This window comes from Pseudozyma flocculosa (genome assembly GCF_000417875.1).
Source record: "Pseudozyma flocculosa PF-1 unplaced genomic scaffold scaffold00015, whole genome shotgun sequence".
NCBI classification, from domain to species: domain Eukaryota; kingdom Fungi; phylum Basidiomycota; class Ustilaginomycetes; order Ustilaginales; family Ustilaginaceae; genus Pseudozyma; species Pseudozyma flocculosa.
In genome coordinates, this window is record NW_006920883.1 from 191,184 (window position 1) to 205,266 (window position 14,083).

The window sequence follows — 14,083 nt, forward strand, 5'->3', positions numbered from 1 at the left end:
CCTTGCCAGCCCGCTCAGTGGTAGGGACCCAGGTCCAGGCTCGTCCGGTCTGTCCGACCGCGAGCCCAGCCTCCCCTCGCGCGTCGCGCCCAGGCACCTCGCCAGTCTGCCTTTGCGATGGGCGAGCTGGACGGCCAGGATAACGCCAGAGTCGCCCTCGCCGCGTCAGAGGCGCCCCCTCCTCCGCGCGCGATAGGCCCACCAGCGAGGCCATATATATAAGGCCGACCCCGCCCTGACCCTCTCGCCCCCTCTTCCACCGCAGCGCCCCCCCCAGTATCGCAGCGCCCCCCAGCGTATTGCAGCACCTCCAGCAATGCCGCCCATCCGCTCATCCTCGTCCCCCTCGGCCTCGGCTTCGGCCTCGACCTCGGCGACCTCGCCTCCCACCGACTCCCACCCGCACGCCTGCACCGTCGAGGGCTGCGGAAAGACGTTCACCAAGCGCAAGCAGCTCTATGATCACCGAAGCTATGTCCATTCCGGCCGCACCTACGCTTGCCACCACAAGGGTTGTAGCTTCAAGGCGAAGACCACCTCGAATCTCAACAAGCACCTGCGCACGCACGTCGATGTCCGCCCCTACCCGTGCGAGCATGCGGGCTGCGACTTTGCTGCCAAGACGGCCGCGCAGCTGAAGAACCACAGCCTCTCGCACCCGGCCCCCGGCGAGACCGCGCCGCGCGGCTACGTCTGCGACTGGCCCGACTGCGGCAAGGTCCTGACGACCGAGGCGAGACTGTCGGCCCACCGCACGCTGCACACCGGCACGCAGCGTTACGTGTGCCCTGTCGAGGGCTGCGACAAAAAGTACAACGGTCAGGCCCCTCTCGACGAGCACCTGATGGTCCACAACGGCGAACGCCCCTACGCCTGCGACCACGAGGGCTGTGCTTACGCCTGCACTAACAGCGCCTCCCTCAACGAGCACAAGCGCTCGCACCTTGCCAAGGAGGAGCGACCCTTGGTCCCCTGCGACTACCTGGGCTGCGACAAGGCGTTCGTCAGTACCTCGGCCATGGCCTACCACCGCCTTGACCACGAGCCGCTTGACCTGGCCAAGAAGCCGCCCAAGAAGAAGAAGAAGCACCGCACGGCCGCCTCGGAGGACCGCAAGCGCCGACGCCTCCTCAGGCGCCAAGAGGAAGAGGAGGCCAGGCAGCGCGGCGAGGTGCTGCCGGGCGACGAGGAAGACGACGACGACGACAGCGCCGAAAAGGCCCTCTTCGGCATCGACGCAGCCTGCTTCGTCTAAGGCGCTGGATCCTCTCGGCGCTTCGATGCGCCTCGCTCGTTGCACGTCGCCAGCGCGGGCGAATCTCGTCGTCAAAGCAAGGCCAACGACGCGCATCACAAGCAGGCCAGGGCAAGGCCCCGGCGATTGATGCGGTGTAACGCCGCTCCTCGTCAGCGCTATCCATGCCAAGCCCACTTTCCTCTCGCGCAGATCCCTGTCTCGCTGCCTCGCCCATCGATCGGCACCCATGTGTTTGGCCCGACCTCTCTACCCACTCTTTCGTAGCCAGCAGATCCTGCACTCCCGCTCGCCGCCCCTCGTCCACGTCGGTATCGTTGTCTCGGTAGTAGGTCGCACTCTACAGTGGCGCCGCCATCATGGCCGCCGCCTGATCGGTCTACGCTCGTCCACAACCACACGGCCACCTAGGCTCGTCGATCCGTCCAAGCGAAATGGCCTACGTTCTGCCGCACCCTGTCTTTGTACCCCTCCGGCTGCGAATGACCCCACCTGCGGCTCGAAATACCAGAGCCCAGCGCGAGGCTGCCCCAACGCGCATGTGCGAGCATCGGCGGAGGTCTGCGGCATCAGCTGCGAGTGGAGGAACAAGAGGGACGAGCTGATCAAACGGGATGAGCTCGACCCGAGGCTCAACGAAAGCACGTCGGCTGCGATGCACTCCCTACCCGTGACTCTCCACACTCTCTGGCACCCTTTCCGTAAGTACGAAGAGATCCGACAGAGCCAGAGGGATGAACAGCAAGGCCAGCACAGTTCCAAGTGCTCGACGCGTGGTCCGAGAGACACCGCTGAGAAAGACAACGGACCTGGGCGGTGCGGCGAGCTTGACTGCCTTTCATTTCACCGAGGTGGGCGACGTCGAGACACCTGCCTTTGTGCCGCGCCGCGCCACGCCCACTCGCACAGAGGGATGCCTCAAGGATGGGATTGGTATCTCACCATATCGAAGTCGATGGGCCGCTCTCACGCTCCGCTCCATGTATCGTCAGGAGCGCAAAGACGCACGGAAGCTCTGCGTACCATCATTTGGGCGCGTTTCTCCACACAAAATTTGCATTATAAATATATATATACAGTTTTTGGAGACGGACAAGAACAGCCCGTATAGCTAAGTGGTTAAGGCGCCACACTTGTACAATTCTCACCGAAAGTACGCATGTGGCGATACCGCAGGTTCAAATCCTGCTGCGGGCAGCCTTTTTTTAAGCGGCGGAGTTGTCTCAGGACGCTCTGGGAGCGTTCTTTTGCAAGTTCTGAAGGTGTAGGAAGGCGAATGGATCGATGGGAGCGAAAATATCGAGCGGGGAGGTGGTGGCACGGGTGGCGGCGGGTGGAGGCGGGCGCTGTTTTTTTCCCTGAGCGCGGCGAGGGTCGCTTCGGCCCCCCACCTGCACGGGCTGCAGGTCCGGGGACGTCACCGGGTGCCATCCGGGGCGCAGTGCCTGCGAACGGTCGAGCCGACTGCCGGTACCTTGCCGGGTCACTTGGCTGGGGAGCAGGCAGGCGGTACTGTGGCCAGCCTGGCCAGCGCGGCACGTCCGCGAGGCAGACCTTCCGGGCTGGGGTGTGAGGCTCGACCTCGTCTCGCAGCTGTGCCCAGGCTCGACTCTTCTGCTCCTCCTCGCACAGTCGCACATGGCCGATGACGATCGCGGAGCAGATGGAGAGACTGGGACCGAGTGTCAGGACCGCTGCGTACCGCCGAACAGACGAGGCAGGACCGTCGATTCCTTCCCTCGCGTGAGCCCACTGACGAGCTGCTTGACGGCCATCTGCCAGTCTGCATAACGCTGCGCTGCTACTCCGGCCTACTCGTATGACTGGTCAAGCGGCGTCGCTCTGACCCTATGCCTGCCCTGTTCTGCTGCCCTGCTGCAACGCGTTGGTGGTCGACAAGGTTCGGGGCGTAGAGAAAAATCGCTACGCATCCGCACCCTCTCTGTGTCGGGACTGGGCCGCCTGTGGCATTGCGCTGCCCAGAGGCGCCGAAGGAGGGCCGATCTTATGAATCACTCCCTGAGAGCCTGCTCGATGGCCACAACTAGCTTCGGCACTTGCCGCAGCAGCTGTATAGCTCCGTCTCTCGGCGGAGCCAAAATTCACAGGCCAAGCGCGGCGTGGCGGCTGGTCGGGCCAGTCTTGCCAGCCTGCCCATCTCAGCGGCCACGCACCTTTTCCCTCTGCCTGTCGCTTGTATTGCTGGCTCCCCGCCCCTCGTTTCCAGCACATTCCCCTCACTCCTCGCCGCTTGTCCTTTCTCTCCACCACTTCGTCTCCTCCCGCCTCATCGTATCCGCACACCCAGCCTTCTTCGACATGGCCACACCTCCGCCCGTCCACGAGCCGGTCGCGGCCGCAGGCATCGAGCGCCCTGCGGATGACCAGCAGCGCGCGACAGCCCGACAGAGGGGCCGCCGCCTCATGGCGAGCGTTCGCCTGGACGAGCTGCTCGCCGAGTACGACAACCCGAGCGAGCCCGTGCCGGTCGGAGACGGCGCGCCTGGCCAGGCGTATCGAGAGGGTCGGGCCGAGGGCCTCGTCCTCGGGTTCGCCGACCAATGGCTCGCCGAGGGCCAGGCCGAGGGCTTCGAGACGGCTGAGGAGCTACTCGCCTCGAACGTGGTGCTCGACCGCGCGTTTTGGCTGATGTTCGCCATCGCGCTCTGCCAGCCCTTTCCACACCGCAAGGCCGACGATATTCTCGATCGGTCCAACGAGGTCGAGCTTCGCACCCGCTCCCAAGTCACCGTCGTGGCCGATTTCCACAACGCCCTGGCCGCACACAACCGCCTCCGCCCGCACGTCGCCCCCGTCGACGCCGAGCTCAGGAAGGCCGGCATCGCCACCATCAAATCGCCGCACGTGGTCGAAAGGTACGGCCTCCTGGCCACCCAGCGGTACACAAAGGATTGGGCGACCTATGACAACCTCGTCGTCCTCGTCAAGGCGGCGCTCGGCCCCGAGGCTGCCGGCCTCTTCCGCAACGCTCGGGAGCGCGTCTGCTTCGCGCTGCTCGTCAGTCTGGTCTTCTTCGCCGGCGCGCGCCCGGGCGACGTCGTTCGGAGCGGCTCGTACGCCGACAAGCCCATGTACCAGCTCTGCTGGCGGGACGTGCACTTCTTCGTTCAGCTCGTCGACGACAGGATGACCCTCTGCGTGCTCCTGACCATTCGCGCCATGAAGGGCCAGAAGGAAGACCAGAACAAATTGTAAGTCCACGGTCCAGGAGCGTCGCATTGGGTGTGGAACTTGGAGCTGATCGACGATCCCCTCCTTTCTCACAGCCGCCGCGTCGTCATGCGCACCATCCCGGAGATGCCGGGCATGGTCTGCCCGGTGTGGCTCCTCGCCTGCCTCGCGATCGACGACTGCGCCATCGAAGGGGTCACGAGCCCGCGCCAGCTCGACGTCGAGCGCCTCTCCCCGGACGTCCTCAACCAGGGAACCGGCCGCTTCGAGCTGCCGACCAAGCAGCATCTCGCCGACGTCGCCGTCTTTCGCAAGTTCGCTCCGAAGGGCTTGATCGACCTCAGGACCAACCCAAACGCCAGTCGCGAGTGCGAGTGGGTCGTCACAGATGAAGGCAGCACCTACAGCGACATGGCCATCGTGTTCGACCGCGCCCGTCGATTCAGCTTTCCCCTTGTCACCTACTACTCCTTCCGCCGCATGGGCATCACCCTCGCCCACCGCCCGGATATCCTCCCGCAAGACGCTCGTGCCGCCGCCGGTCACAGGCCCGACAGCCGCGTCCAGGACGACCACTACCTTCCCCCCGAGACCCTCTTCGATCTCATGGGCATCGCCGTCCTCGGGGCTCAGAACAAGAACGCCATTTCGTTCTACGGGGCCACCTTTGTCGGCAAGGCGCCCGAGCTCACCCGAGCCGAGCTGCAGCAGATCCAGCAGGATCCTCGCGTCGTGCGTGCGCGCAACGACTACGAGGCAGTGAGTATCAGCGGGGCCGTTCTTCTCGGTCGGAGGCCGTGGGCTGATCCGCGTGCTCCTGCCCTCGGCCCCAACAGTTCAAGGCGCAGGGCCCGACCCGTTCGGAGAGGAAGCAAGTCTACGGCCGCCTGAGCGCACTGCTCGTCAAGGTGCGAAAGGAGATCCTCAACAAGCGCGAGCAGGACCGGGTTGCCAGCTTCCGCAACCAGGCTCTTGCGGGCCTCCTGCTTGACTCGGACGTCCCGGTTCGACCGCCCACGAGCGACGCCGCAGCATCGAGGACCGTCGCGGCCGTCCCGATCGAGAGCCTCGACAACGAAAGCTCCTTCGAGGATACCATCGTCGCTTGCCTGTCCGCCTCGGACTCCCTCGCCGAGCAGGCCGACGTCCGACCGCAGAGCGACTTCGCCTACATCCTCGACGACGACGACGACGTCGAAGGGGAGATTGTCTCGACGCACGACATCCAGCAGCACCTCGAGGCTCGCAAACAAGGCGCCGTCAAGCCCGTCTTCACCGTCTCCGACAAGCAGACCTGCACCGAACGCATGCTCGAGATCCGCCTCGGTCCGCAGGAACACCCGCGCAAGGTCCGAGCCCTGTACGCCGTGCTCGTCCGCCTAGCGAGGGGCTTCAATGCGCGAGAGGGCGTGCCCGAGATCGACTTTTCCCCACGCTTCGCCACCAAGGCGAGCAGGCCGACGTTTTCGGGATTCTTCGAGCTCGCTATGCACGACGACAGCACAAGGACCAACGCCGCAAAGTCGCTGCCTCAGGAATGCGAGTGCGGCGAGCATCGTCACGAGCAGTGGACCCGTGCCTACTGGGTCCACCACCTCGACCAGTGCCGCACCAAGAACCTCAAGGTCATCCTCGGTGGGTCCGCCGTGGTGGCGAGCGAGCGGCTGCCCTGCTGCTGTCTCGCTGCTGTCTCGCTGCTGTCTCGCTGCTGTCTCGCTGCTGTCTCGCTGCTGTCTCGCTGCTGTCTCGCTGCTGTCTCGCTGCTGTCTCGCTGCTGACTTCGGCTTCTTCATCCTTGTTCCCCGGCGACAGATGCCGAGCTCGAGGAGCACTCCGAAAAGCACAGCTGCGGCGTCACCCGAGGACACAAGGACCTGACCACCTGCGGCTGCAAGCTCCAAGACGGCACCATCTGCAAGTTCTCGGCCGGCGACAAGACCGACTACCGCAGCCTCGACAGCGTGCTGCTCACGATCCACCGCCAGTGCTCCCACGGCTGGATCGATAAGTCGCCCAACTCGCTCGTCCTCACGTCGGCGGGCAACTACCTCGTCGGTCCGGTCGCCGTCGAGCAGTACTTCGCCGCCAAGCTCCCGACCGAGGGCATCCCGCTCAAGGACCAGGTCCAGGACGGCGGCTGGGACACCCGCGTCTGCCTGTGGTGCCTCCTCGACAAGTACCTGGCACCGAGCGAGCGCTTGCGAGACCACGGTGGTGGCTACGTCCAGCACGTGTTCAAGCTCCACCTCCTCCGCCCCAAGGGCGACGAGGCTTACGGCGAGGAAAACGAGAGCATGGTCTGCCCGTGCTGCCTCAAGATCCTTCCGGTCTGGGACGTCATCGACCACATCCAGGCCATCGGCCACGGCATCCGCAAGCGGACCCCCGACAACGTCCAGAACCAGGGCTCGCTCGAGGTCAGCGACTTTCCGTCGCCCGTGGACACCCCTTCGTTCTTGGGTCGACTTGTGGCTTTCCTCACCTGGGCCAAGGCCACCAGGGACGCCCACGCGCGTGCCGGCACCACCCCTGACACCGATGGCAAGGCGTTCGTCCTCCACTCGTTTGTCCTCGACGCCAAGGGCGCGCACCACCAACGCCGGATCGGCCTGCGCACCGACGGAGAGTCGAGCGAGTCGGACGAGCCAGCTTCCACCTCCAGCTCCGGTGCGGACGACTCCAGCTCGGGCTCGAGCGACTCGGGCTCTAGATCCGACTCTGCCTCGGACTCGGACGACTCGGACTCGGACTCGGACGCGAGCTCGACGAAGCCCAAGAGCAGGAAAAAGTCGAGGAGCAAGCGCCAGCGCAGTGGCAAAAGCGAGCGCAAGAGCGAGCGCAAGACGAGCAGTCACGGCTCGCGAGGATCGTCGGAGAAGGTCAAGCGCGAAGAGGGCGAGGCGCGCTCGTCCAAGAAGCGCAAGCGACGACACAGCAGCAAGAAGTCGGCCACGGCGGACTCCCCGAAGAGGGTGAAGCGAGAGGACGAGGGCGCAAGGCCGTCGACGTCGTCGTCGTCGCACAAGGTCAAGCAGGAGGACGACGGCCAAGGTCTCGCGGCGACGGCTTCGAGCAGGGCTGCGTCAGAGAGCAGCAAGAGGAAGTGAGGCGCTCCCAGGCTCCAGTGCGCCCTAGCGACCGGCGAAAAGCACGCATACCGATCCACAGAATCTACCAGCGCCCAGAACGACGTCGGCCACGACGATGCGCAGGCACTCGATGCAAGGCACCCAACCAAAAGCATGGCTACCATGCACCCCATAGCGACCGATGAACGAGCTCCGCGATCCAGATCCAGTACTCCGAACCAGAACAGCAACCGCCGATACGGCTTCCAGACAAGTCTCAGCTTCCAGACGATCCAGGCCCTGACGACAGAGGCAGCCCCAAGGGCACTTCCGATCCCGAACCACATGTCTTCGCTTCCGAGCCGAGAAATGCCAGCGATACGATCGCCAAAGAGACAGGAGATGGCGATGGCGAACAGCTTGGTCTGATCGAGGCTCGTGGTGTGAGCGAGCTCTGATCGAGGACGATGTGAGTGCTCGAAGCCGTGTCCGTGGACCATCCGCTCGACGCCCGGAGGTGACGCTCGGCGAAGAACAGCCTAGCAGAGGGTCGAGGGCGTCTCATCGGGTTTACAGATCGCTCGTCGCTCCGTAGGCGGACAGGGGCCAGTCTCTGGGCGTCTGAGCACGAATTCGTAGTCGAGACCGTCCGGGCGGTGCCATCCGATGGGAGATGGTGCGTGGCCGGCATCGACCATCCGCGAACCGCTGAGCATAGACGTCGGGATGCGATTCGATTCTGAAGCCACGAAGCTGGAGCAGGAGCCTTGGATGTGCACGGGCGATGGCGCAGAGGAGGCACTGGACGTGCGAGAGAGGACGGCAGATCCGGCGGCGGCTACCGAGCAGTTGCAGGGTGCGGCAAACCAAGACCTCGCAGCGGGTCTGACGCCTTTCCGCCGTCGAAGACCGTTGAGCAACGACGAGCATGCTGCCGATTGGCTACACAGTGTCCTTGACCGTCGGCCGTCTCCCACCCTGACGGGCTCACCAAACCCTCGCGGCGTGAGGCTGAGCGCTGGTCGGCCTGATCCGAGCGCCTACCGCTGTCCGCGCGCGAGAGAGCTAGGTGCTATACCGCCATCGGATTCTGCTGCAGTCGGTGTCTCCGGTACAGTCCAGCAGCGTCGTCTCTGGCACTCGCGGCGACGGAGATGTCGTCCTCGAAGGGCCATGGGTCATGTCGAGCCTCCGCGACGTCAACGTGGTGGAAGGCCACAAAAGGATCGGTCAAGGTTCGCAGTCGCAGCAAGGCCCGCAGTCACAGGAAGGCCCGCTCTCGCAATGGAACCAGTCGTCGTACAGCGCCGGCGGAGACGCACCAGTTGGAAGCCAGGCGATTGCGTGGTCGAGGATAGGCCGTCCAGGGTGCCGCATAGAATCGAGATTTGGGGTCGAGGTGCAAGATGATGGAAAAGCGAGTCCTTGGTGCGGGCCCATACGATGGCGCTACCAGAGCCGGACACCCATCCGCCGACAGCGCAACAGGCGACACCTTGGATGCCGTGGTTCCTGCGCATTCCGCGATACTCTGGTAGCGTCGCCGCCGAGCTCGACCTGGACGAGCACAGGAGGGAGCGGGGTTGGTGACGAGGGGGTCCGGGTCGCGATGGAAGAAGCGGCGGAGTGTGCCGTGGCGGCGTCAGCGATGGTGGCGGCGGGCGGTTACGAGGCGGGCCCGTGGGCGGAAGGTGGTGGTTGCTAGTCAAGGCTTCCTGGCCCGTTGAGCCGCGTTGAAAACAGGGGCTCTCGGCAGGCCAAGCAACGTGGGCTGCGCATGGGCCATCTCGCACCTGACTCTCCTCGACCGCGCGTCCTATTACCGTCCCGACACGATCGCCAACCAGATGCAATCGAAATCCTTCAGCAGCAAGGGCTACAACTTCCATCGGCATGCGAAACGATGCGACGTGGTGGACCTGGTTGTCCCGCCGCTGTCCACAGCGAAGCGCAGAGGCCGATCACGCTGTGCGACCACCAAGACGCTGACGCGCTCGGCTTTGCCAAGACGACCAGACAGCTCGCCCACGGACGGAACCTTAGGCTGCGCTCAAGAGAGTCGTCCGAGGTGGTGAAGCTTGCATGGCGAGCCGGTGATACCTTGGACGGCGTTGCGGAGCTCGTCGTGGCTCCTCGTCCTGGGATCAAGGTCGTCTACGTCGTGGACGCCGACTGGCGGCAGATCGTCTGCGTCGTCTGGGAAGCCGGTGGCGAGCTGAGCGATCTCACGCTAGCTGCACGCGAAGAGGCCGACGGCGCGGACACTGTTGCGTCGAGAGAAGAGCGTGCAAGAGCTGCGGCTGCCAACGCGGCCGTGGCTGGGCCTTCTCTGCAGCAGGAGATTTCCTCGTTCACGGCTGCCGCTAAGCCATACATCAAGGCTGTCGAGGCCAGGCGCCTCAAGATGGGACGTCCGGCCTTTCACACCCTCACGCTGGGTGTGGCGTCCAACGATGCTGCCCACATCCGCAACCGATCTGGCGATCTGGCGCCCTACTTCACGGCGGGATATCACCACAACCGCGCGGCCAGCGACCGCTTCCTCGCCTCGCCAGCGTTTGAGCAGCTGAGGCGGCAGGTGTGCCGCTGGACCTTTGCCTGCTTTCCAAAGGCCGCCGAAGCGCTGGCATTGATCGGACTGGGCAAGCACGTCGTCGCGCGAGACCAGTCGGCTCTGACTGCCAGCGACGACCGCAGCGATGCTGGCAGCGACTCGAGCGACCTGACTGAGCTGAGCGACCTGAGCGACGTTGGCGATTCGAGCGAGCCGATTCGACCTGGCGTCGCTCAGGCTGACTCTGCCAAGCCTCTATCGACCTTTGACCCTTTCGCTCGCTGCAAAGATCGTGGGCCCTTCTTTGGCTATCCGTATACAAGGCTGACGATCAACCTACCGTCGAGGCACACCAATCTGGCGCGCCACAAGGACTCCCGCGACTACAAGAATGGCGTCTCATGTGTCGCGCCGTTTGGAGCTGACCTAGATCTCGTTGTGGGACCCAACGTGCGGATCAAGGCAAGGCAAGGCGATCTGATCCTCTTTGCAGCGAGGCACCTCGTCCACGGCAACACGGGCGAGCTCACTGAAGAGCGCGGCTCGTTGGTCTTCCACTCGCACCACTCTGTCGCCAGGCACAGCAAGGCGCCGGTCGACGACGATCGAGATGCCGTTTTCCCATACCTCGAAGAGGCTCTGCGGACTGCCATCACACAGTCTGACGAAGTCGGACCTTGTACCGGGCCCAGCTCGTCTAGGCAGGGCCCGTCGCGCACCAAGCACGGGCAGCCCGCCAAGGGTAGCTCGACCTCGGTATCCCTGAGCAAGAAGGCGGAGCGGCAGCTCTCTCGCAAGAAGCGGAAGAGAGATGAAAAGTGGGCGAAGAAGCAGGCACCGAAGCTAGACGAGGCTGCGCAAGCAGATCCTTGAAGTGATGGTGCCTTGCTACCTATGAGCCACAGTCTTGCCGTCAGCGAGCGAAATTGCGGTCAGCCGGAAACGGGATTGTTCGCGCAGCGAGGCACGGGGATTGAGCGAATCGAGGACCGTCGACGTGACAGTTTCCTACGAAACAACGTCGAAACGAGCCCTTTTTGCGCCCAGTCGACTCAAAGCTGCTCCAGGAGTCGTCTTTTGAACATGGGAGAGCAAACGGATCAATGGCGAGCAAAAAATATCGACAAATATCGCAACGAGGCGGTGGTACGGGTGGCGGGTGGCGGCGGTCGGAGGTGGGTGCAGGCGGCAGGCGGCTGTCAAATTTTCGAGGCGCGCGTCTGCGACGGCTTCGGCCCCCCACCTGCACGGCCTGCAGGTCCGGAGACGCCGTCGGGTGCCGCCCGGGCGAATCTGCCTGGCCTGAGGTGCGACGCTGGCGTCGAGCCAGTGCGAGGGACACACGGGCGGCGCTGACCATGAAGGGACGTGGAAAGAGGCCGGCGGCGATGCGGTCAAGCAGGATACCGACCGCCGCGCGTTGTCGCCGAGCGGACAGGACGGCGCAATGAAGCTGCACCCGAGCTAGACCGTCGTTGAACTAGACACGAGACTGATCGTCGTTCTTCCTGCCCGCACTTGGACGAGTATCGGCGAGCGGAAAGACCAGGACTGTGTGGCAGGGCCGTCGCGTGCCGCCAACCCGTCCGCCGACTCGATGATGGCGAACGGGACCGACGAGTCTGTGGCACGCGAGAATCCCTCTCACATCCACCTTGACACTACAGCCTTTGCCGCAAGCATAGACAGATGGTGTTACAGTCGCTCCCAACCTCACGATGGCGGCGTTGGCAGGCGAAAAAATCGCTACGCATGTGCCGCGCTGCATGTCTCATGGACTATTGAAGATGTGCTCAGCAGCTGTGCAAGCATTGCAGGTTGGACAGGCTCAGATGAACTTTTTGGTCAGATTGATGATGTTCAGTTGTCGAGGGCAACCACGGCGAGCAAGTATCTGCAGGCGCGCAACTTTTTGTCTTCTTGTTGTCTTCGTCTCTGTGTTTGAAGGTATGCATGTTCGGTAGGGCTCTAGGGGAGAGACTTGATTGGTGCAGATGCCGAGCCCGTTTCCACCATTTTGTCAGTGGACAAGCTGGGCGGCCTGCGGAGATCCCGGTACGCGAAATCGACGTTCGAGGGGCGGCGCAAATTGATCACGGTGGCTCAAGCCCGGGGCGACATAGACCCCAAATCGACGCGTGCGTGTGGGAAGACATCATCGGACGACCGCCTTGGCGCGACGTCGAGTCCATTGCTGCGGCGACGGTGCGGGGATAGATACGGATAGAGTACAGTGGTAGCGGTAGATGGAATGTTCGACGGGACCGTGGCTGGCGGGACAAGGGGGGGAAAGGCGGGCTGGGACCGGCTCGGTGGCTATACGGCGGTCCACATGGCAATGGCCGAGACGAGGGATGCTGCGCCGGCGACAAAGGCAAGGGGCGCGTGCGGGGCGAGGGCGACGGCGGCGTTGGCGCTGTGGCGCTGTTTGGAGTTGGTGGTGGCGTTGGCAGCGCTCTGCGTGTCTGCCTGCTGCTTCTCGTCGATGTCGGGTTCTGCGACGTAAGGCGGGCGTTCTTCCCACTGCTGTCCGACGCGCCAGGCGTCGGTTTCGCTAGAGTATGACCGGATGGTGGTCGAGTTGAGGATCCAGACGAGGCCGCCGAGGAAATGCCGCTTGAATCCCGGGCTGGATGTCCAGGTCTCGTTCGAGTGGCCGAGTGCGGTGTAGAACATGCGTCCGTCGCCGCCGCCTGCGTCGAGCGAGGTGGCGGTGTCGTCGGTGTTTCCGCCGACGTGGTAGGAGGCGGGGTTGAGGAGGTTGTTGCCGTTGTCGGTGAACCACGAGATGGGGTGCGGGGAGCCCTGTGCGGCGGCGCGGTCGGCCTTGGACGTGACGGGGTCGTGGTAGCTCGACTCGTTGGCGGCGAGCGTGACGCGGCGGCCATAGATGCGCGGGTCGCTGAGGTAGTTGTACATCTCGTCGCGGACGATCCAGGATCCGTTCTTGATCCACGACACGGACGGGTGGGACGAGACTTCGGGCTGGACGAGCATCTCTGCGCGGCACTCTTCCGGGTGGTAGTCGAAAAAGGCGCCGACCAGGCGGCCGTACCAGGGCTGGTAGACCGAGTCGGACGCCTCGTGGACGCCCATGAAGCCGCCGCCCTTTTGGAGGTAGGTGATCATGTTGCGCTGCCCCTGGCGCGAGAGGATGCGGCCCGAGGTCGAGACAAAGACGAGGGCGTCAAACTGGTCGAGCCAGCCGGCGCGGTCAAAGAGGGACTGGTTCTCGGTGGCGACGACGTCAAAGCCGGGCCAGGTCGTGTTGGACCACTCGGTAATCTGCGCGATGGCCGTGGGGATCGAGTCGTGCCGGAACGTGGCCGTCTTGGTGTAGAGCAGGATGCGTTGGCGGGCCTCGGCGGTCGGGGGCAGCGCGAGCGCGAGCGCGGCGGCGAGCGCGCCCAGGGCGGTGCTGAGCTTCATCGCGGGTGGCGGAGCGAGCGGAGCGAGCGGGTAGGGAGCGAGGGTGTTTCGGGTCGCTTCGACGGGCGGAGAGGGAGCGTGGATCAATGAGCGGATACGGTTAAGAGAGACGGCCAAGAGACGGCCAAGAGAGACGGCCAAGAGAGACGGCCAAGAAAGACGGCCTCAAGAGAGTGTATGAAGGTCCGTCGATGTCGAGCCGAAAAGGAGGGGACAAGGGGCGAGGAGTGGCGAGCAGATGGTGGAGAGAGAGAGAGGGCGTAGAGATGGGAGGCCAACGCCAAGGGAGGACCATCATGTTGCTATAGACGCAGAGGCGGTGCTCTGGCAGCGCCCAACACAGGGGAGCAGGGCGTCACGGTGCTTGGCTGGCTGGCTGCCCGTCCGTCTGCCTTGCGAGGCGCCTTGATTGGCCAGGCAGGGCAGGGCGGGACAGGGCAGGACAGGGCAGGACAGGGAGGACAGGGCAGGGCAGGACAGGCCGGACAGGCTCAGCCCGACGGCGAGTCGGTGCGGTAGCGGGACATATGGCGAGCTCAAACCCGCCGCCGCAGGGCTCGCCTACCACGAAGCGAGAGGGCAGAC

General features: G+C 64.3%; 4 protein-coding genes across 4 annotated transcripts; 3 read left to right on the forward strand and 1 right to left on the reverse strand.

Moving 5' to 3' along the window:
* Positions 1-316: 316 nt before the first annotated feature.
* PFL1_04561 (uncharacterized protein) lies at positions 317-1,255 on the forward strand (the record flags this gene model as incomplete). Its single annotated transcript, XM_007882087.1, has 1 exon — positions 317-1,255. The coding sequence occupies one exon, from the start codon at positions 317-319 to the stop codon at positions 1,253-1,255; it is 939 nt and encodes a 312-aa protein (XP_007880278.1).
* Positions 1,256-3,574: 2,319 nt separating this feature from the next.
* PFL1_04562 (uncharacterized protein) lies at positions 3,575-7,554 on the forward strand (the record flags this gene model as incomplete). Its single annotated transcript, XM_007882088.1, has 4 exons — positions 3,575-4,467; positions 4,543-5,206; positions 5,284-6,082; positions 6,260-7,554. 4 exons carry the CDS (start codon positions 3,575-3,577, stop codon positions 7,552-7,554), a joined length of 3,651 nt encoding a protein of 1,216 aa, XP_007880279.1.
* Positions 7,555-9,362: 1,808 nt separating this feature from the next.
* Positions 9,363-10,942, forward strand: PFL1_04563 (uncharacterized protein; the record flags this gene model as incomplete). The annotated part of the gene is made up of 2 exons (XM_007882089.1): positions 9,363-9,428; positions 9,665-10,942. 2 exons carry the CDS (start codon positions 9,363-9,365, stop codon positions 10,940-10,942), a joined length of 1,344 nt encoding a protein of 447 aa, XP_007880280.1.
* A 1,443-nt stretch (positions 10,943-12,385) lies between these two features.
* On the reverse strand, positions 12,386-13,498 carry PFL1_04564 (uncharacterized protein; the record flags this gene model as incomplete). The annotated part of the gene is made up of 1 exon (XM_007882090.1): positions 12,386-13,498. One exon carries the CDS (start codon positions 13,496-13,498, stop codon positions 12,386-12,388), a length of 1,113 nt encoding a protein of 370 aa, XP_007880281.1.
* Between the last annotated feature and the right edge of the window lie 585 nt (positions 13,499-14,083).